This window comes from Thamnophis elegans, chromosome Z, assembly GCF_009769535.1.
Source record: "Thamnophis elegans isolate rThaEle1 chromosome Z, rThaEle1.pri, whole genome shotgun sequence".
NCBI classification, from domain to species: domain Eukaryota; kingdom Metazoa; phylum Chordata; class Lepidosauria; order Squamata; family Colubridae; genus Thamnophis; species Thamnophis elegans.
In genome coordinates this window covers 110284895-110308325 of record NC_045558.1, presented here as the reverse complement: position 1 = coordinate 110308325, position 23431 = coordinate 110284895, and the positions used below count along the sequence as shown (strand labels likewise).

The following is a 23431-nucleotide window of genomic DNA, read 5'->3' as shown; positions in this document are numbered from 1 at the left end:
TGTGTCTATTGCTTTACCTTGGTCAAGATGTGTATTTCTGCAGTGTAGGAGTTGCACATTACAGGACACATTTTTTTCTGAAACCAAACTGCTTGTTAGAAAGAAGATTGTTTGTTTCTAAGTGGAGGGTGATTGGTTGGTTTATAATTGATTCCATGACTTTACAAGTAGTTCAATACAGTGAGATTGATTTTTAATTACTTATTACAGTCTCCCTTTTTAAAAACAGGTATGACCATTGCTAAAGACAATAAGTCAGGTAGGGAGCTGGTTCTGAAAGATACCTCATAGATTGTGCATAAAGGTTCGGCTAGGGCAGTAGCAAGCTTCTTCAAGAAGTAGGCACATAATTCATCAAAGCCAATAGATAGAGAGGCTTTAGGTTACGTAGTGCCGTTTCAATGTTATCTACTTTTAAGTTCACGGCGATTGAATAACTGAAGAGATGGCTGGTTCAACTATTTATTAACTCACAACAGTAGAATATTAAAATGGAACAGCAATACAGCCTGCCTGACAGCTATTTATACTTGTAGCTGTCAGGCGGGAAACCAATGGGAATGCAGCAATTCTCCCGCCGGCCGGCAGCTGTGTCTGCACCAATCAGGGCTTGGTCCTCCGGCAGCCGCCGTTTGCATCTCTGAGGACATAACACTCCTTCCCCCCCAGATAGTGCATGCGTAGTCCCGAAGGTATTCCGGCCGTCTGCACATGCACTGAGATCGCCTTTCAATGGGAGTGTCCCTCGCTGGAGGAGGAGTGCCAGACTCGTCGTGCGGTCAAATAGGCAAGGAGAATCGAACAAGAGGCCCTTCCCCGAATGTGGTGCCAGCTCTTAAAGGTAAGCCAGCCGTTGAGATCGCAATGGGTGACGCTCTGTTAGTTTCTGCAGGGTGTGGAACTTCTGAACAGCAGATGGCGTCTGAAGAAGCAATGGGGATAGGTGTGGCTGGCTGGATAGGAACCCTCCCGGTCTCACACCAGTGGGGTTGATTTATATGGCGGCACTGGTTTATATGGCGGCACCAATGTCTCCCATAATCAAGTTGGACCCTTTAAGAACAGGGCCCCATTATCTCTGTAATGTGCCCTGGCAGCCATTTGGGGTCGCCTGCAAAGTTCTGCATGAATACTCCCTCCCCCACTAGAAAGGATCTGAGGTTCCCTTGAAAACGGAAATCAGAAGGGGCATACGAAGGGTGGAGGCGATCCAGCGTTGTGTGCAGTCTATGGCCCATTAATATTTCTGCAGGGCTTTTGCCAGACACCAGGCATGGCGTGGAATGCTGAGTCCGCAAATAGGTTTGAATTTTGGTATGCCAGGGAAGAGGACCCATATGGTAGAGGGCTTCCTTAGCCAAACGGACAGCACATTCGGCTAATCCATTCCCCATGGGGTGGAACAGCGTGACCTGAGCCTGGCATATTCTGAGGCTAGCCAAATAGGTTTGGAAAACTCAGAAGTAAACCATAGCCGGTTATCCGAGACTAGGATGTCTGGAAGGCATGCATGGTGAATAGGTTCTCCAAACCTTGAATGGTGGCCCCAGAGGTGGTGGTTCGCAATGGGAAAAGCTCGACCATTTTGACAAAGCATCAACGATAATAAACAAGGTTTGACCCACAATAGGGCCCAAGAAATCCATTTGGAGGCAGCTCCACAGTACCATAGGGACTTCCCACTCCTTGTGTGGAATGGTGGGAAGTGTCGGCTGCACGCTCCGGCATCGGGAGCAGTGTTGCACCCAGCTAACAATGTCACCATCCATTGAGGTCCACCAGACATAGCTGCGACCAAGGCTTTTCATGCGCACCATGCCCGGGTGACCCTCATGGAGGCAGGTTGATAGAATGGCAGAGGGCAGAGGGAACAACTACACGGGAGCCCCAGAGGAGGCAACCTTGCAGGACAGACAATTTGTCGTGGCGTCAGAAGTATGGCAGAAATTGGGCATCCCTGGGGTCCGATGTCCAACCCCTGCACACAACGTCTAAGACTTTGGATAGGATACGGTCCTTCAGAGAGAACTGCGCAATGTCATTTGCTGACACGGGAAGGTGCTATCATCAATGAGACATATAGAATTGGATGGCGCGGGATCAGAGACCAAGAGGGGCAGGGGACAACAGCTTAAAGCATCCGCATGTCCAAAGTGCTTTCCAGGCTGATAGACTAAGGTGTATGAGTACGCAGCCAGGAACTCAGCCCATCGGACATGCGATGGGAAATGATTGGGGGAGGATGGGTTGATCCCCCGTTAGGATTCCCAGAAGGGGTTTATGATTGGTCAGAAGTTTGAATGGCGGCTGTATAAATAATGATGGGACCATTTTACTTCCGCTATGGCAGCCAGGGCCATTACGCTCAGGCTTGGATAAGGCATGGGAGTAAAACACTATAGGGGTTTCTGAGCCATCGGGAAGCGAGTGGCTCAAGACGGCCCCTACTATGAAGGGAGAGGCATCGCAGGCCAGGACTAGGGGCAGGTGTTCATTGTATTGAGTTAAGATGGGGGCAGAAGTCAATAATTTTTTGATAGCCGCGAGCACATGCGCCTCATGGCTTGTCCAGGTCCATGGTGCAGAGCTGTCCAACAGTCTATGAAGAGGCTCCGCAATGGATGCTTTATAGGGAATAAAAGATGCATAAAAATTTAAGAGGCCCCAAAAGGCCTGTAGTTCTGTCTTATTAGTGGGCGTTGGTGCCAAGGTGATGGTGTCTATTTTAGCTGGGGTGGGGTGAATGTCATGTTGATCAATTAAATATCCTAGAAATTCTACCGCAGGAACCCCTAGCTGACACTTTGCATGTTTTAAATGAAGGCCGGACACCCGGAAACACATCAGGATGGCCTGAAGCATTTTGACAAGTCCTGACTGGTCAGCTGCAGCGATCAGGACATCATCAAAATAAGGAGTGACCCCAGGAATGCCGTGGAGCAAATGCTCCATTAATCCTTGAAAAAGGCCACACTAATACCAAATTGCAAGTGCCGGCATTTAAAAGCGCTGTGGTGTGTGATGATAGTCTATGCTGCCACAGTGGCATCATCAACAAGAAGTTGCTGGTACACTTGGGCTAGATCTAATTTGCGAATATTTTGCCATGGCCCAACAAGTGCAACACGTGTTGCATGAAAGGCACAGGGTATTCCTGCAACACCCTATTCACTGTTGATTTATAGTCCACACAGATCCTAATGGATCCGTCGGACTTAAGCGGAACTACAATCGGCATCTCCCATCAGGAATGGTCAATTGGTTCCAAAATTCCTTGGGCTAGCAGCTTATCAAGCTCAGCATTGACCTTTACCCACAATGCGAGTGGCAGCCTCCTGGCTTTAAGGAGAATGGGGGCCACCTTAGGATCAAGATTTAGAGCAGTGTTTTTCAACCTTTTTTGTGCAAAGGCACACTTTTTTCATGAAAAAAATCACGAGGCACACCACCATTAGAAAATGTTAAAAAAATTTAACTCTGTGCCTATATTGACTATATATAAAGTAATTTTCCCACGGCACACCTTACACTATGTCACGGCACACTAGTGTGCCGTGGCACAGTGGTTGAAAAACACTGATTTAGAGAAAGAGGAGTGCCGTTGTAGCACCCTAATGCCGGGTCAAATACATCAGCAAATTCTGTAACCAAGGATTCAAATTCATTTGACAATTGGGTTGTATGAATGCCTGATATGGACAGGCGTAGGGCTCTGAACTAATCCAGCCCTATTAAAGAGGCTAGAGGGTTCCGTACAATTATGAGAGGCAGGAGCCCCTTGAAATGGCTGTACTGAATTAGGAAAGATCCACATCCTATAATTGGAATGGGGTTTCCCTGATAGTCCCTCAAACAGCAGGTAGAGGGTGCCAGCTGGTGCCAGTGGAGATGCAGAAGAAGGGTGAGCAAGGTGTCCCAGCACATGATTGACCTTGCAGAGCCCATGTCCAGTTCCATGGAACAGGGTTGGCTTTCAAAAGAGATGCAGAGGTGCAGCTTACCACGATCTTCCATAGTAGTTGAGGCAGAGTCAATGACCTATTCGAGGCAGGCGTCTTCAGATTCCCCAATGGTAAAGCAATTTTGATGCCTGGCAGAGGAGGGTGCAGCGGGCATCGGAAAGAGGCAGGTCCCCGAGGGTCAGTGGGGCCAGAACAGCAGAAGGCCACTTGCGGCAAACAGTGGAATGGAACCTGCAGGTGGAACGTAAATGCCTTCCTCCGCAGCTGAGGCAGCTTCTCCCATTTTTGTGGGAGAGCAATTTAAGGTGCTCTATGGCCAGGTCCACCTCACATTTGAAGTCATCAGAGTCTTGTTGGCAGTGAACAGATGAGGCAGGGAACGGTGAAACATGTGTCAGAGGAAATCTGCAGAGGTCATGGGTGATCGGCCATCTTGGAGGTGCGAGCTTCGTCCATGACAATTTTCAAAGTCAGTTCTGACTAGGAGAGAATTCGTCGGTGTAGGTTAATGTCCTTGAGACCATAAATGAATTGTTCAAGGAGCGCCTCCTCCAAGTCAGTGAACTTGCAATGGATGGCAGTGGCTCTGAGGGAGGCGATGTAGTGGCTGATGGACTCCCCCTCAGCCTGCATACACCTGCGTAAAAATTGTCGGTGGGCGAACCGGGAAGGTGTAGGCTCGTAATGGGTTTTCAGCTTTGCGAGAAGCAGATCCCATGGCATGGTGTGGACAGGTGTAGACGAGGATAGCGCCCGAGCCATGGTGAATATCTTTGAGCCACAATAATTTAGGAAAACTCCCCACTTCCTGTCATGGGAGAGCTCTGTGAGGTCATGAGCCTGGAGAAAACATTCAACACATTCAAGGAATGTGTCCCAGGATTCCACCTCAGGGCAAAAAATGGCAAAAATCATGGCTGTAGCCATAGCCGGTACTTGAGTCGGGTCCATTTCACAAGCCTTCGTCATCAATTTTAAATTCATGGCGATTGAATAACTGAAGAGACAGCTGGTTCAACTATTTATTAACTCACAACACTAGAATATTAAAATGGAACAGCAACACAGCCCGCCTGACAGCTATTTATACTTGTAGCTGTCAGGCGGGGAACCAATAGGAATGCAACAATTCTCCTGCCGGCTGGCAGCTGCGTCTGCACCAATCAGGGTTTCTTCCTGGTCCTTTGGTAGCCGCCGGTCGTATCTCTGAGGACATAACATCTACTGTAAAATCAATATGTAGTAAATCATTACAATTTGTTATGGTGTGACTAGGAAATGGGGAGCAGCAGCCATTTCCATTTATATTGAAATAAGAAAAAGTGTCTATACATAAACACACTTTTATACTCACTAAATGAAACATTAACTGAATGACAAAATAACTTTTAAGTTGATTAATACATTTTTTTAAAAAAGTTGTTCTGATAAAAGATAAATAGGATTACTAACAATATCTCTTCTACATTTACAGCAAATAAATATGGAGAGCATAAGCTGACAGCTCTTGTATGCCATTTTTAAAAATGACAGTCATTTTATCAACATTCTTTATTAAAAAGGTCTTCCTTTTTGTGTTTCTCTGTGATCAAACCAATTGGTCTGCTTTTGCAATTTTGGTACTTAGGAATAGAGCCTGTTGGATTCATTTACACTAGTGATTTGATATCTTAGCTAGAATCCCTGTCTAAGTAATTAGTTAGATAATCAATCTTATCAGGTCCTCTGCTTTCTGAAATATGAATATCAGTTATGTTTATTGATCTGAGCTGCCATATTTGACCTAGATTATCTGGCCCAGCATGCCATATTTCAATTATGTTAGATATGCTACCATGATAATCAATCATACTAATCACATAAATCCTGTAATGATTTACAAAAATGTACAGAAAGGATCCAAATGCTACAGTCACAATTTAATATGTTGGTTACATTTTTTTTCACCTGGTTAATAGTGATAAAATGCCTCCCTCCTCTGGAAAACCTCATTTGGTTTAGATATTTTACTTTTATTGCCTTTGCATTCACATGATAATGGTAATTCCCCATTTTGCAAGACACCTCTCAAAGAGAACGAAGCAGGTGTGGACACTTCTTCCAACAGCTGAGGCCTTGGCTCCTCTTCCTTCCTCGGCTGTTGGAAGAAGTGCTATGCCCACTTCATTCTCTTTGAGAGAGGTGTCAGGGGATGTCCTGGGACTGCTGCACATGTGCATTGCCTGCCCTCTTGCAGCACTTTCTTCCTTCTCCCGCCACCGAAAGAAAGAATATCCCACCATCAGTAGGTGCCACTGCGGTTGATTCGTCTGAGGGAACAGGCCCCTGAAGGCAGGGTGTGCTCTCCTGATGCTGCTGCTGATGTTGCTGACAGGTGCATCCATGCAGGAGAACTCCCCAGTGCAGTGCAGTTATGGAGTGGCAGGATATTTTTTGTTTCGACAGCAGGAGAAAGGAACAAAGTGCTCCAGCAGGGCAAGCGGACATCCGGGGCTGCTGCATGTGTGCACCCGCTCTGTTGCCCATGCATGCCCATCCTGTTTCTACAAAGGCAGAGTCTCCCCCCCCACTGCAAGGAAATCCAAAGAGGGGATGAGGATGCTGCAGAAAAGGCTGCGTTCCACCTGGGCCCATATGCCTCTCGTGCTGGCTCCATGTGGCTTCAGGCTCTGAAACAGCCCACTGGCTTCCCACTCGGCCACCTGCCTGCTTCCTTTCCACATCGGCCTGTTTGACTACTGGCACTACTCCATGAACTCAGCCTGTGGAGTCTGGTGCTCTGGGAAGGAAGGAGACTCAGCTGTGGCACTCCACATGTGAGGGGCTGCCCCCACCCACCCGCTAGCAATTTCCATCTCTAGCTCTGCTTCTTCACTGGTGGTAAGCAGCGACACAGCTGAGGAGGTGATTTTGTGGGAAGCTACTGGGTTGCTTTGGAGACTGAAGCCCTATGGAGCCGGCACAAGAGACACACGGTCCTGGTAGAAGGTAGTCTTTTCTGCAGCATCCTCCTCCCCTCTTTGGATTGTCCTGCAGTGGGGGGCTCTGTCTCTGTAGAAACATGATGGGCATGCATGGGCAACAAAGCAGGTGCAAGTGCAGTAGCCCCAGGATGTCTGCTTGCCCTCACCGCTGCCACCATCACCCCTCTCAGCCCCAGCACAGTGTCTGAATTTCCACCAAGGGCTACCCACCCACCCACTGGCCAAGCCAGGCTGGACACCGACCTCAGACATGGAGGACCACTGATAAGGCCACATGGAAGGCAGAGAAGCATAGGCCATGGGAAAGGTAGAGGCTGATTGCTCCCTTCTCTGCAGTCTGGTCTCCCTGACTTCCACTCAGCCTTCCCCTTTCCTGCCTTTGCAAGCTGGCCACGCAGGCACTGAGAAAACCATGAGGAAGGCAGGGAAGCATGGCAGGGCCATGTGGAAGGGGGCAGGGACAGTTAGCTAAGCTGCAACACGCAGGCTTACCTAGAAGACAGATCAGGGGCATAGCACTTCAGACAAGAAAACTGCAGAGCAGAGACTGGGTGAGGTGGGATGGGGCAAGGGAGCAGTGACCTGGAACTGGTTCAGGGGCGTGGTCAGGCTGCCATTATGATTGGAAAAGCTACACCAGATTTTTATTACCTATTCTGACTGAGGCCACCTCATGCCTTTCTCCAAATGGGTTCCTTTTTCATGAATCCTCAAAAGCCTTTTTCTCCAATTTGGAGAAGATGAGTTCCCAAGCAAATCTTCATTAAGTCTACTATCTGCATTAAGCATTTGAGATGCTTGTTAATGGACCCAACACTTTGTAGTAGAGGATTTCTCTTGAACAAAGAATCCAACAGTAATGTAACAGTGGTACATCTTTTTCCACTAAAATGCCTTTAATTGTCAAAGTAGATCTGCAATTTAAGATAGGATTTATCATAGATCTATTTAATATTTCTCAATAAACAATGATATCCTTTTGCTCTAATTATTTTTTGAAAGAGGTTTGCGTAATTCAGTTAATGAATTCTTTCTTGCAACAATGTGGCTTTGCTTTAAGATTAGCAATTAGACTATGGCATAAAAATTACAATTGCATTCTTCTAAGTCTTGAAGTTTTTTAGATCTTTATTAAAAATGTTATCAGAGCAATATGGGATAGTGTTATAAATATCAAATATGTTATTAATACAAAATATGTTATTGACAATAGTCAAGTCAAACAAAGGAGTATGTATAAATAGATTATTTATCTAACTTTCTTTCATCATTAGCATAAAGTGAGAAGCTGTGACACCTAACTGGCCTAATGAGAATATATAGTCTACATATGTATTCCAAGTGTTAGAATTCAGTAAAATCTTCAGCCCCAAGTTAGTAGTGAATAGTCCAGTAACACAGGAGCACTTTGTAGAAAATTTATTTCATGTGCCTGAGCCTAGGCAATGCAAAGTGTATGAAATACTTAAAAATATGATGGTAGATAGGAATGACCGGCGGGAGGGGCAGGAGAAAGTCTATTTTCTAATCTTCAGATTTTCTTCCTGTTTCCCAAAATTATTCTTACATACTATAACAAGGAAAACATTCAAATCACCTTTTCAGTTGAAAATTGGCATGCCTCTATTGAAGAAAAACAAACTGTTCAGATTGTAAAATATTTGGAACTAGCCAGGAAAATGTCCAGACCAAATTTAATTTCTAATGTTGGATTTTCCCCCTTATCAGAAGGAGCCTCCTTCTGTAGTATTATGAAGCCATGACCATGACAACTCTACAGAGCTCTACAGTAGAAGCCAGTATGGCAGTATGGCACAATAGGCTGTATGTTAGGGGTGTCTTACCTCCACAGTATTTTTTTTCAGAGAATAAGTCATCTCTGAACCAAGTTTAGTTGAAATTGCTTGAGGCGATCCAGAGTGATGCTGGAATATACACACACGGACATGCGTGCGCATGCACACACAAACACACAAACACACACATCCAGCCATTTAGATAGATAGATGATAGATAGATAGATAGATAGATAGATAGATAGATAGATAGATAGATAGATAGATAGATAGATAGATAGATAGATAGTTTGATGATTGATTATACAAATTGATAAGTCAATTTTGATGGCAGTAAAAGGAATACATGTTGCAAAAGATATTAAATGATGGCACATAACAGTTTGACAATGGCTTTATCAGTTTGACAAAGGCTTTTTTTTTTGTTAGAAAACATCTTGAGAAGGTGACCACCGGATATATAGCAATGCTCAAGGTCTTCCTTACTTTCCTGTTCCTGAGGCAGTAAATAACTGGGTTGAGGAATGGAGCTACCACTGAGAAGAGGATGAACACTGGTTTGTTCAAGTCAAATGTTCCAATGGCCTTATGCCGGGAATACATGAATAGGGGGGTGGCATAGAACATAGAAACAACTGTTAGGTGAAAGACACATGAGGAAAAAGCTTTGTTCTTATCTTTTCTGGAAGGAAGTTTTGCAACTGTACAAAATAATACAAATGTAAGATGTCCCAGTCACCACAACAGATGTTATAAGGCCTACTAGTGCTGCCACAAAATCCAGAATCTCGATGGTTGAAGTGTCTGCAAAAGACAACTTCAATAAAGGTGAGATGTCACAGAAGAAGTGTCCAATGGTATTTTCATGGCAGAACTGCAATTTGGAGATCATCATTACAGATGGAATAGTAGCTAGGAAGCCACTAAGCCAGGAAGCCATGGTCAGAAAAACACAGGTTCTGTGATTTATTAGGGAAGTATAATGAAGGGGATAGCAAATTGCCAAATTTCTATCATAATCCATTGCTGCCAAGAGAAAACATTTAGAAGATGCCAAGGAGAGAAAAAAGTACATCTAAGCAAGGCAGTCTTGGAAAGTAATTGTGTTTTGCCCTCACCAAAGGATGGAGAATAAATTGGGCATTGTTACTGAGACATAGAAGATTTCCAAAATAGAAAGTACATGGAGTGCGAATCTGTGAAGCTACAATAAATAAAGAGTTCCCTCATTTGTTAATTAACAATGCACACTTTAGCTTATGATGCTGAAGTGCAAATTTCAGGACAGGACAAAGTTCTTTTTCCTATTTCTGTTGGAGAGTTACAATGAAAGACATTTTTTGTACTGTGTTCTTGGTTTGGGAGGGTGGAAAAATATTTTAAGCAAGATTGGATTTTCAGTGTAAATTTGATGAGCATCATCTGGTTTGCTTTTAATTCTTTAATCTTATGAAGCATATTAAATAACAAACAACCTATAAGCCTTAATTCAGGGATCAATTTAATAAATATAAATAACACTTCCAGATAATGGATATAGAACTAAGAGAGAATTTCCTAAACTATCAACTTTAGTTCAGCTTTTCCTTCTGGCTACCAGTCAATGCATATCTTTATGATGCAATCATAAGCATAGCTTGTAAAGTAAATCTTATACTATTCTGAGACATTTAGAAGCATATAATGTAACAATGATGTAAATAAATAAATATATTTAGAAGATACTTTCAAGTATATTTTTGAGCACTCCTGTCTTTTATAATACTCACTTACCAAAGAATATTATTACTACTATTATTATTTATATTATGACTAAATATAATAGCAATATATTTCAATATCAATTTTTTCAATAAATTTTAGAGCATTAATTATACTATGTAAAATATTACACTCTCATTCCAAAACTTACATTTAGAAACAAGCTAGACTATGTCTTTAGTTTTGTCATTCCAATAAGTAATAAACATTGACAGTTTTTAAAAAGATGACATGGATTCCAGATATCATTGTTTGAGGTCCAGCCCCGATTAGAATGAATGCATGTGGTTTTTGTGATTTTAAACTGTCTTTTTTCTTCTTTTTCTCTTTCTTTTTTTTCTTCTTTTTTTTGTAAGCCGCCCAGAGTCCTTTGGGATTGGTACCTTTGTGTACCTGGGCCCCTTGAAAGTATACATGGTCATTCATGTCCTAGTAACCATACAATTAGATTACTGCATCATACATTTGAGTGTCACTTGACACAACTATGTCACCAATGAGGAAGTTTTGTGGTGGATCCATTAAGTTGCAACTATTAGGATGGAACATTGAATGCATCTAGCATTTTAAGTTGTAAAAATGCATTTAATTCAAAAACAAATTACTCATAAGATCAGTTCAACAATTATTATACAGTTTTGGTGGTACAATAATTTGCTCCTGAAATTTGCTTCACAATGAAGGAAATAGTTATAAGGACACATACCCTACTCCCAACCAAGCCACATGAAAGACACATTCAATTCTGATACAAGGCATTTTTTAAAAATTAAATCCACTCTAAACCTATAGTACTATTGTGCCTTTCAAGACTACTGATTGTTACATTACTTGGGAATGGGGGAAATTATAATATTTTTATCTAGGGAATTTCTGTCAATTCTGTTAGAACAGCAAATGTATCTAGCTTAAGGTGACCAGATTTTCAGATTGGAAAAGAGGGACACTTTTACCGGGGGGGGGGGGCTTGATTAAAAAGATCACATTTGCAAAAAGGAACATTTCTTGTAGTAAATACATTTTATAAACAATTTAAAAGTAAAAATCCCCCCAAAATAATAAAAAAGGTATTCTATAAATAAAAGAAATCCTTAAAAACCATTGTTAAGTATTACACCAGCAATAATTTATACTGTCACCATTTCAAACTATCATCAGAAATACGAATCTGTTGCCAAACATCAACATTTTGATCGCGTAACCATGAGGATGCCACAACGGTCGCTAAGTGTGAAAATGGTCGCTAAGTGTGAAAAATGGTCATCAGTCACTTTTTTCAATGCCATTGTAACTTTGGTCACTAAATGTTTTCCCCCTCCTCGAGACTCCTCACTTCTTCCTTCATTCCTCTTGCTTATCTACCTTCACCTTATCTGTCTTCTGCTCTTTCCCTCTCTTCCTTCCTTCCTCCCTCCTTCCATCCTCTTCTTTCCTCACTCACTCCCTTCCTCCTTTTTTCTCTTCCTTCCTCCTTCCATTCTTTATACGATATAAAATTCAATGAGGGTGAAACACACCAAATCTGGCAAAGCTGCCTTGCACTAACCTGGCCTGCCCATAGAATAGCAGCCACTTTGAGACACATAAACCTGGTCTGAACCTATTGCATCACAAAGATTTGCAAAGATCACATTTGCAAAAAGGAACATTTCTTGTAGTAAATACATTTTATAAACAATTTAAAAGTAAAAATCCCCCCAAAATAATAAAAAAGGTATTCTATAAATAAAAGAAATCCTTAAAAACCATTGTTAAGTATTACACCAGCAATAATTTATACTGTCACCATTTCAAACTATCATCAGAAATACGAATCTGTTGCCAAACATCAACATTTTGATCGCGTAACCATGAGGATGCCACAACGATCGCTAAGTGTGAAAATGGTCGCTAAGTGTGAAAAATGGTCATCAGTCACTTTTTTCAATGCCATTGTAATTTTGGTCACTAAACAGCCATGTTCCTGACTTAACAACCACCATGATTCACTTAACGTGGCAATAAAAGGTCGCAAAATGAGGCAAAAATCATTTAACAAACGTCTCCCTTAGCAACAGAAATTGGGGGATCAATCCTGGTCGTAAGTCGAGGATTACCGGTAGCCAATTGCAAAAGGCAACTTTACTTGGAACAGGTGAGATTGTGCCGGATCCCTTTCATGCCAACATTCCATCCTGTCCATGGGGAGAACTCCACAGGCGGACAAAAGTCCCCAATCCCCTCTCAACCTCCAGCTGACTCTGCCATCCGCCATAACCACACATGCCCCTCAAAGGCAAAACTCAGGGGGCTGAATTCTACAGGGGGAGGAGTAAAGGGGGGATTTGAGGGGCAGCCCAAAGCACCATCTGTCTAAATTTGCATCAGGCAGGCAGTAACATTTTCATAGACCATGATCAGAGGAGCAGCTGATCCTATGGAGAGACTCCTCCTGCATTCAGTCCCAGGCCTACAAGTGGAAGTACCCTTCCTTCCTTCCTCCTTTCACCTTCCTTCCCTCCCTCCCTCCCTCCCTCTTTCTTCCTTCTAGCCTTCCTTCCTTTCCATTCTTTCTCCTTCCTTCCTTCCTCTTGCCTATCTGCCTTCTGTCTTTCTGCTCTTTAGATCTCTCTTCCTCCTTCCTTCCTCTTTCCATCCTTTCACCAAAAATCAGGATGTTTTATTAGCATCAGCATCATTCTGCTGAAAATGCCAGATTCTGTGGTACTTCTGGATGAGATTTAGAAAATTACAGAGACATGAGGAACCATTATATAATTTCACTTGGCAAAACTCTGATTAAAATAATAGCAACAAAATGTAAGGTTTTTTAATTTTAAAACTCTAGCAAAACATAGATTTATTTCCAGTTTAGTTAATTAATGCCATTATAAACAGGAATGCAATTGATTAAATAAAAATGACTTTTTCTTTTATTAAGAATACTTATTCTACACTAAACTAGAAAATATTTCATAGGCCCTTCAACAAGTTTGTTACAAATTTTCAGGATTGCATGCATTCTTGAAACTGATACCATGTAATGTTAAAAAGCAGATAGCTAACTAAGTACACTAAAAACCATGTTTAATTATTTGCTACTTGAGGCCAATAGCAATGATGAAGAAATTTCTGTCATCCTCAGTGACAATATTTTTAGGGCCAAAAAATAAAACTCTGTATATTGGATCTGTTGAATGGAGAAAGGCCTGCCCCCCCTCCCCCAAATGAGACACCTTCCACGATAATAGGAGAGGAGAGCCTGGAGACAGCAATCACAAGGCAGAACGTAGCTAAGAGAACGGAAACTTGCCTCTTGGAAGGAATGACCCGGTTTGGCTCCCACTTTCAACAATCGAACAGAGAAGCGAAGAGGCAGGAGAGACGAAGCGGGAGCCAAGCCGGGCTAGAGTGTTGGGCTGAAGGAAGGAGGGATACACACACTCGTGTTCTCCCCCTTCCTCCCTCCCCCCCTCTCTCTCTCTCTCTCAAATGGCAAATCTGAGCCCGGTCCCATGCCTTCTCCCAACCCCCGCCCTGTTCTCTTAGCTCTCCTCTCCTATTATCGTGGAAGGCGTCTCATTGGGGAGGGGGAAGCAAGCCTTTTTCCATTTCAAGGAGCTGCCGCTCCTCCCCCCCACCTCTTAGAAGTCCAGCCAGCTGCCCGCCAAGCTCTCTGCGGAGACTCACCCAGAGTTTTCACCGCGATTTGCCTGGTGAGGGGAGGCGGCAGGTTGATGCAGACCAAATCCACAGTATAATAAATACAAGTATAATAAATACTTGTATTTATTATACTTGTATTTACTTTCTCCTCCTTCTCCTCGCTGCGATCTGGTTGCTTCCCTTCACATCTTTGGAATGGCTTGGCTCCTTTCTTTTTTTTTTTTTAGGGCGCCCCTCCGTTGGGAGGAGGTGGAGGATAGGCTCCAACTCTGCCCAGAGAAGGAGCCCGAGCGCTCCGGGGAAACGCGGCAAGCAAGCCAGCACTTCAAAGTCATGTTTCGCTGAATGACGGGCAAGTTCTAAACTGCCGGCATGACTTTGAAAGGGCTGGATTGCCTTCCGCGCAGGCCGACGTGGAAGGCAAGCGACAAGCCAGCCCTTCAAACTTATGCCGGCACTTTAGCGTGTCCCTTGGCCGCCATTCAGCAAAATATGTTTCGCTGAATGACGGGCAAGTTCTAAACGGCCGGCATGACTTTGAAAGGGCTGGATTGCCTTCCGCGCGGGCCGACGTGGAAGGCAAGCGGCAAGCCAGCCCTTCAAACTTATGCCGGCACTTTAGCGTGCCCCTTGGCCGCCATTCAGCGAAATATGTTTCGCTGAATGACGGGCAAGTTCTAAACTGCCGGCATGACTTTGAAAGGGCTGGATTGCCTTCTGCGCGGGCCGACATGGAAGGCAAGTGGCAAGCCAGCCCTTCAAACTTATGCCGGCACTTTAGCGTGTCCCTTGGCCGCCATTCAGCGAAATATGTTTCGCTGAATGACGGGCAAGTTCTAAACTGCCGGCATGACTTTGAAAGGGCTGGATTGCCTTCCGCGCGGGCCGACGTGGAAGGCAAGCGGCAAGCCAGCCCTTCAAACTTATGCCGGCACTTTAGCGTGCCCCTTGGCCGCCATTCAGCGAAATATGTTTCACTGAATGACGGGCAAGTTCTAAACTGCCGGCATGACTTTGAAAGGGCTGGATTGCCTTCCGCGCGGGCCGACGTGGAAGGCAAGCGGCAAGCCAGCCCTTCAAACTTATGCCGGCACTTAGCGTGCCCCTTGGCCGCCATTCAGTGAAATATGTTTCGCTGAATGACGGGCAAGTTCTAAACTGCCGGCATGACTTTGAAAGGGCTGGATTGCCTTCCGCGCAGGCCGACGTGGAAGGCAAGCGGCAAGCCAACACTTCAAAGTCGTGCCGGCAGGCAGGGCTGGAGCGAGCGAGCGAGCGTGCTCCGTCCCGGTGGGTGCATGAGCGGAGCACTTTTCCAGCGCTCCTGTGCCTGGAGAGCTCCCTCTGCATATGAGCCCGGGATCCGCCGTTTGCGCTCCCTTGCTCTGCCTCGCCACCCGCCTTCCCTATCTAGGGACTCCTCCAGCAGAAATAGCAGAGTCACGTCGAGCGCCGCTCTGCCTTTCTCTGCGCTCTTCCCACCCAGACGCCCAGAGCCTCCCAGCCCGCCCGGCCCGGGGTGAGTCAGCTGCAGTGCAGCTGGCGGAGATCCCGCCACACACACCCCCGCTCACTCACCCCACCCGTCACTTACTCTGAGTTCGGAGAAGAAGCGGCGGCCCCAGGTGGCACTTTTCGCAGAGGTTTTCCCACAGCTTGTCCGGAAGTGGAGCTGGAAAGGCGAGCTCGCTCCCCGCTCACTCGCTACGCTACCCCTCCCATGCGAGCAGCAACGGATGGGCGGGGGACTCATGCGGCATGCTAAGCGGACTCCAGCCAATCAGTGAGCTGGCTGGGATGGAAAACTTTAAGCACGCCGCATTTTCCATCCCAGCCAGCTCACTGATTGGCTGGAGTTCAGGCCAATCCAATCAGTGCACGGCAGGCTGGGCTGGCTTAAATTTGTAGGTAGGTAGGATAGAGAACAGAACGATGAGCCAGCCCAGCAAGCTAGCAGCTGATGGGCAGGAGCTGCGAGCGCCAAAAAAAGCGTGCTTTTTAAAAAAGCGGGCGGGACGCGGGAAAATGCATTAAAAAGCGAGGGTGTCCTGCCAAAAGCGGGACGTCTGGTCACCTTAATCTAGCTGGACATATTGTTCTCTTGCCAAAACATTATACCCGAAAAAGCTGTATGATGGGAGCCACCAAAGATAAAGCAAAGGTGGAGAAGGCCATGTAAAATTTGGTTTCAAATGTTAAAAGATGACCTACAGTTAGTGGATATTAAATGGGAAGATGCTTAAGACTCTGCCAATTAAATGGGTTTTGTGTGAAAGAAACCAATGATAATTATTCATGGGAACTGTTCAAGATGATCTGACTATGTGAGATTGCTTACCTCCCATTGTGTTTGTCTATCTAGTCCAGTACAGCAGAGTTACAGCACGCCAAGGCCAGATAATTAGAGAATGTCATCCTATGAGATCCAAGAAGCATACCCACACTGTTGAAATTCCTGGCCTCTGGAATCAAAAGGTTCATTTGGCTACCATGATTCTACTGTTCAGGAAATAGTTGAAGATCTGATTGTTCCCCTGGCTTTGGAGAAAGAGTGATTGTGGATTTCCCTTTTCCACTTTCCTTTGCTTGTTTTTCGTTTTGATTTTGTAAATTATTTTCATTTTCTTTTGTTATATTTTCTAAATTATGAGTTTCCCCTGTGGAAATAAGTTATAGTTTCATAGACAAAACCTCACTAAAACAAAGTACTCTCCATGAGGTTTACTAATTTATGAATTAACAACTGCTGCATTTACTGAAATTATGCACATGTATCCTGGGGCCTAAAATCAAATGTAAGATTCATAACAAATGTATATAAAGTTTGGAATGCATGGCATTTGAAACAAAGCAACTAACCTAATAGTTTAGGAAAGCATATTATTTTAGAGGGTTGTGGATTTTTTAAACAATATCATTGAAAAATGTCTATTACATGTAGGTAGGAGATACATGCATATGTACAGATCCTACTTTTATCTTATACTTTTATATAGATATTTCTCCTTTAAAAGAGCAAACAAAGTATTGTTATGGTGGCCTAAGATCTTCACTCACCCTATCAGAATAATAGTAAGATAAGTGTGATGATATCACAAATTATTTTTAATTTAATTTAATTTTAATCATAAATGTCATAAATCTTTACCGCAATAGTTACTACTGAGTAACTAAAAAGTTTTTCCCTGTCCCTTGAAACTTGGCAATGGAATAAATATTTTTAAAGAGGCTTGGATGCTAAAATAAATTTACAAAGGATTAAGTTCAATTTTTCCAAGTTATTTTCTGATTAAATTCTGATACATTTAAATAGGAATTGATAGCTAAAAATATTAAATAGAAATTGATAGCTAAAAATAATAAAACTTAAGGAAATTGTATGACTGCAAATATAAATTTGTTTATGTTATATAAAGGGCTTCAGAAATGAAAAAGAACAATTGTAAATATAATGTGCATTAAAAGATGTATTTGTAGATGTATCAGCAATAGTTGTAACAGTGATAGAGATTGATCTTGGATTTTAATTTAAACTGAATTTTAGCTAAAAAATGGTTAGGAATTTTTCATGGTTGTTTAATTGTTTTTATTATTTTATTCAAAGCCTTTTGAAAAGTCAGTGTGTTTTTTTCTCCCAGTTTACTCAGTTCTTTCAAAACTCACTGTCTATGGGATTGCTTTTTGTAAATTATTCTTTTCTAAACTCTTCATCATGTACACAATTTCAAGATAGGTATTTTCATGCTGCACTTTTATTTCAGACTGTTGCCAGTAAAGAAACAGCTAATTCAGAATTCTGATGGAAGATTTGACAAGAAGGTAGTATATCAAAAAGGGTAAAGATAGTACATAAATCAAGGTTAAAAAAACCCAAACCATCCATATATTTATAGCACACATTTGCATTATGTTGCAAAAATTTCAACAAAAAATTTCCTTCTCTGAGTTAGAAAAACATGAAATAAAGATATAATGGATAAATTTAATCATTGGATGTAGAAAAAATAAAGGAATGATACTCTTGTTAATTTACTGAAATTTAGAATATGTTTTCAATTTGCAGGAAATATTTTCCAATATTTGGAATATATGTATATATGTGTACACACACACACACACACACACACACACACAGACATGTGTGTGTGTGTGTGTGTGTTTGTGAGTTTTCTGAGGTTTTGCGGATGTTGGTACGTAGGTTTTGGTTATTCGGGTTTTCTCCCGCGTAAAATTGAAAGTGTCTTGGCGACGTTTTGACGATGTCTCATTCGTCATCTTCAGGCTTGTTTGTTCGGCTTCGTACTTCCAGGACCAATGGATTTCTGTGGAGTGCTCAAGTTAGGAATTATTTTTAAAATATACAACTTTTCATGGGTTTTAGATAGGCAGAATTGGAAATGGAAAGAAAGGGCAAGAGGACAAAGCTTACAACTTTTAGCCATATCTTTAAAGAAAACTTTGGTCTTCCCATTTCTAATTTTGCCATAAATTCAGGAGTATAATAGGAAGAAAATGGGTTGAGATATTTACCATTAAGCAAAGTCAATGTACAGAAAGAAAGAGGGGAAAAAATACTGCTTGGTTGTTTTTTTGTTTTGTTTTGTTTTTTGGCCAAAGTCACATGTTTCTGCTTGTCAGGACATTTCTTTTGAAAAGAAGTTGTTGTTTTGGAAGAATTTTATTCAAGTGCTCCACTATACCTAATGAAATTAGATCAACAGCAAAATCCTACACATGCCTATCAAAAAAAAAAAAAAACAACCTCTACTTTCAGTGGGTTATGTTAACAGGTAGGTGTATAGAGCCAAACTGTATTAAAATAGTGCATGTTTTAGCAAAAGTTACAAACTGATGATCAAAATATGTTTGTTTGTTTGTTTATTTATTTATTTATTAAAATTTATGTTGAACCATTTTATCTACTCCCTGAGAAACAGAGAAGTAAAGGAGGGCTTGAAGCACTTACTATAGCGGAATCTGTGCTGACAATGAATTGTAAAGAAGGAGGAGGATATATAGCATCCTTCAGAATAAGGAGTTTATTTGGTTGAAACCATCTTTTAGAACAAGGGTATTAAATATGTTGCCCACGGGCCAGATGCATCAAGTGCTGGTCCTGTACCCACCTGGTTTAGTGAAGGGGAAAAAAGTCAGGATGCCGTGACGATGCCATGACGATGCGAGATTGACACCCCTGTTCTAGAATAGCCTTTAAACTAATCTGATCACAATGGATGAGCTGTAGCTGTTAAATTGAATTGTTAATTGTTCAACATGCTTCTTGTGACATGAAACAACACAGCATAATAATGGAATGAATCTCTAGACTCTTTGCCTCTATACATTTAAAATAATTCTTTGAGTTATCCTTTCAGCAAGCCTAAATCAATAATTGCAATGACAAATTCAATTACATCTCTACCATAACCATAGATATGTTTTACATGACCCCCAAACACTGCTTGAATGATGTGCCATATATGAAATGGTCAAAAAGTGGCTGTGAATCTACAAAGAACAGAAAAAGAACATGTAATAAATGGACTATTTTAACTTCTGGTTATTATCTCCTTATCCCAGCTGCCTCCTCTTGATTTGGATGATTTCATATAGCTCTATATTAATCTTCTATCTGGAAGAGGATATATAGCATCCAGTGGGTCAAGCCAAATTATCCAAAGTCCTTACTTTGCCAAAATCTTTCCTTACTTTATGTAACTGCCTTATCTTACCTGCCTTGCTCCTAAATAATGATAATTCAATGATGTTTAAGGATTCTTTTAGAACACTATTTTTATTACATCTTTGAACTTCATTAGCTAATCACTGCAAATAAATAATCATTTTTGACATATTTTCTTTCCTTCCTTCCTTTCCTTCCTTCCTCCCTTCCTTCTCTCTGTCTTGAATAAATTGATTAATCATGTGTCATCAAATTATTTTTGGCACCTAATAATTACATATATAAATTTTCTCCATGATGATCTACCCCAATCCGTTCTTTCAGGTCTCCCAATAGTACTCATCACCACTGTAGCTTATTTCCCTTTTGAGAAAAGGGGGGGAAATCCTCATAGCTGGGAAAGTGTTTTCACATGAGGTCTAATTGCTATACAGATAAAACCCCAAGGGAAGTTTTGGTTATGATTATATAAATATACTTTATTTCATACTTTGTATTTCAGCATGTCCTACTTATCATTAAATTGGGTAAGTGGAAGTAATAAGTATTTTTTTTCTAAATACAACAAAGGAAGCAGAAAGCTAAGAGTCTACATATATGAATTATAGAATGAATAAATGGATAACTAGAAATTTACTGTGTATTATTTTTGCATCAGTTCAGATAGTGTGAAAAATATAATTAAATCTTTACTGATACCATTCTGATGTTAATTTATCTCTCCTCCTCTTTCTTTTTTAAAATATTGTATAGTTTTCATCCTCAGAAATTTATCCAAAGAAAATGAGTACTTTATATAATTGATCTTCCTTTTGATTAAGGCAGTAGTATTTCCTAATGAATATCCATTTCACATTAATAAAGCAATTCATAGCCATTTTTATTATTTTGAAACAGACTAAATTAAGTCACAATATAAACTGTAGAACAATGAAACATGTAAAACAGTTAGAAAGGAAGTCATAAAATGTAGAATGAAATTTACAAAACATAATTGTTCTGTATAGCATGCATTCAGAAATATGCCACTAAGGAATTGGAGCTTAGTTATCCCTGCCTAATTTTCTTCAAATCTAAAACCAGAATTGATCAGGAGTGTAAAAAAATAATGATCAAATTTATCTTATTGGCCTGAATAAACTCTGGTAATATATTAACTGCCTTTCACTCTTTCCTCAAATCATTGCTACCAAAAATAAATAAATAAACAAAATTCTTCTTACAAAGAAACCTTGATGCTAAGAAAAAGCCATGATCCGTGATGAAAGTCATATCTGCCGTTGCCTCATTTGCAGGAAAGTTATGTCATTCCCTTTACAGTTAAGGTTTGGGTTTTCTGATTAAAAAATAAACATAACATCTAAAAACCATATTTTTATTTTTTTTTTCAAAAGAAAATACTTATCATTTTAAAAAGAAATTACATCAATCAATCAATCAATCAATCAATCATAGTAGAGCTGAAAACTGAAACTTGATCTTCTAGTCCAACCCCCTGCCTAGGAGACCCTAATCCATTTCCGACAAGTGACTCCCATTCTCTTTTAAAGACCTCCAGTGACAAAGCACCCACAACTTTTGAAAGCTACCTCTTCCATTGATTAATTGTTCTCATAGTTAAGAGGTTTCTCCTTAATTCCAGATTGCTTCCATCCTTGATTAGTTTCCATCCATTGTTTCTTGTCTTCGTTTCTCTTCTCTGCAGTTTTTCCAAAGTCTCAACATATTTTTATAAGGTAATGCAGTATTCCATGCATTGTCTTACTAAGATTTTACAAAGTGATACTAATATACACATGATTTTAATTCTATGCTTTAACTTAACACTACTTAACACCAGTTTTACTGGTTTTACTGCTAAGAATTATTTTGTCATCTATTCATAAAGGTATAAAAGTCATAAATGTAGATCATGACATATTAAAAGACTGAAAATTTAAAATGAAACTACAAAGCTGCTCTTCTCACCAGTTTTTCCAAAGTCTCAACATATTTTGTAAGGTGGTGACCAAAACTGGATGCAGTATTCCAGGTGTTGATTTACTAAGATTTTATAAAGTGGTACTAATATTCACATGACTTTGATTCTAACTTACCTTAACACTATTTAACACCAACGTGGTTTCACTGTTAAAAATTATTTTGTCATCTAAAGGTATTAAAATCACTAATGTAAATATTAAAAGACTGAAAATTTCAGGAGGAACAAATTGCAATATTGTAAAAGAACTAATATTGGGAATGCTACAGTGCAACATAGGCAGGAACAGACTCCATTGAAATATGTGCATTAATTTGGCATGTTTTTCTTTACAGGCTAAAGAAGACACATGGAATTGTTCAACCAAGGACAGCTAAATAGCACAAGAGTGACAGAATTCATTCTTCTTGGTTTCCCAGGCTCACCACGTTTTCAGTTCTTCATCTTCATCCTCTTTTTTACCATGTACATCCTCACCATCTTAGGAAATCTCTCCATCATGCTTCTCATAATAACATATCGACACCTCCATACACCTATGTATTTCTTCCTTTGCAACCTTTCCTTTCTGGAAATATGGTACACAACAGCCTCTATCCCCAAGATCCTTGCAATTTTTCTGGGGAGTAACAGAAGTATCTCTTTCTCTGGCTGTGTTCTACAGATGTATTTCATTTTTTCTTTTGGATGTACTGAACATTTTCTGATAGCTACAATGGCTTATGACAGATATTTGGCTATATGTTATCCTTTGCATTATAGCACAATCATGACTATCAACCTGTCTTGTAAGTTGGCCTGTGGATGTTGGCTTGGGGGTTTCCTTGTTATCTGTATACCTGCCTATCTGGTTACAACACTATCCTTCTGTGGGCCCAATGTGATAAATAATTTCTATTGTAACCTTGATTCCTGGATCATACTCTCCTGTACAGATACTCGGTTTATTGAGATAACAGCTTTTTGCATAGCTATTTTTGTCATTGTAGGCTCCTGTATGATGACCCTTCTTTCCTATATGTACATTATTTCCACAATCCTACGCATCCCTTCCACCAAAGGTCGACAGAAAGCTTTTTCCACATGTTCTTCCCACCTTGCTGTCGTGATCATTTGGTATGGCTCCACCATATTCCTCTTTGTCAAACCTTCTAAACAGACCTCTTTAGAAAAAACCAAGGTAGTAAGCATCTTCAATCTAATAGTGGTCCCATTGCTGAATCCTTTCATCTATACATTAAGAAATAGAGAAGTCAGAGATATTTTTAGGAATTCATTTGACAGAGATAGGCAAAATGTAGGTTGATTCTCAAAGACTCAAAAATAATTAAAGCAGAAATGTCATACCATAAATTTTTAATTTGAACTCCTGCAGTTGGCAGAATTACCAGAATCAATCAACATTGCTTCTATTTCATTTCTGGAAGGGTAAATGTTAACATTTTTCCCCTCTCAATGTCTGACATTAAATATGTTTTAGTCCCATGAAAACCATGTGAAAATAGAAAAAAATGGATTATTCTTTTCTTTTGAGTATCAGATTCCTTTGTTTATTTCCTAACTGTTCACATATATTAAAGAAATGATTCAGGACAAAACCTACCCAACACTCTAAATGC

At 41.0% G+C, this 23431-nt stretch overlaps 1 protein-coding gene and 1 pseudogene across 1 annotated transcript; one reads left to right on the top strand and one right to left on the bottom strand.

Annotated features, from left to right (window-relative positions):
* Positions 1-4442: 4442 nt before the first annotated feature.
* Positions 4443-10929, bottom strand: LOC116521382 (annotated as a pseudogene).
* Positions 10930-22161: 11232 nt separating this feature from the next.
* Positions 22162-23118, top strand: LOC116521381 (olfactory receptor 6F1-like). The gene has a single exon (XM_032236059.1). The coding sequence runs from the start codon at positions 22162-22164 to the stop codon at positions 23116-23118; it is 957 nt and encodes a 318-aa protein (XP_032091950.1).
* The last annotated feature ends 313 nt before the right edge of the window (positions 23119-23431 follow it).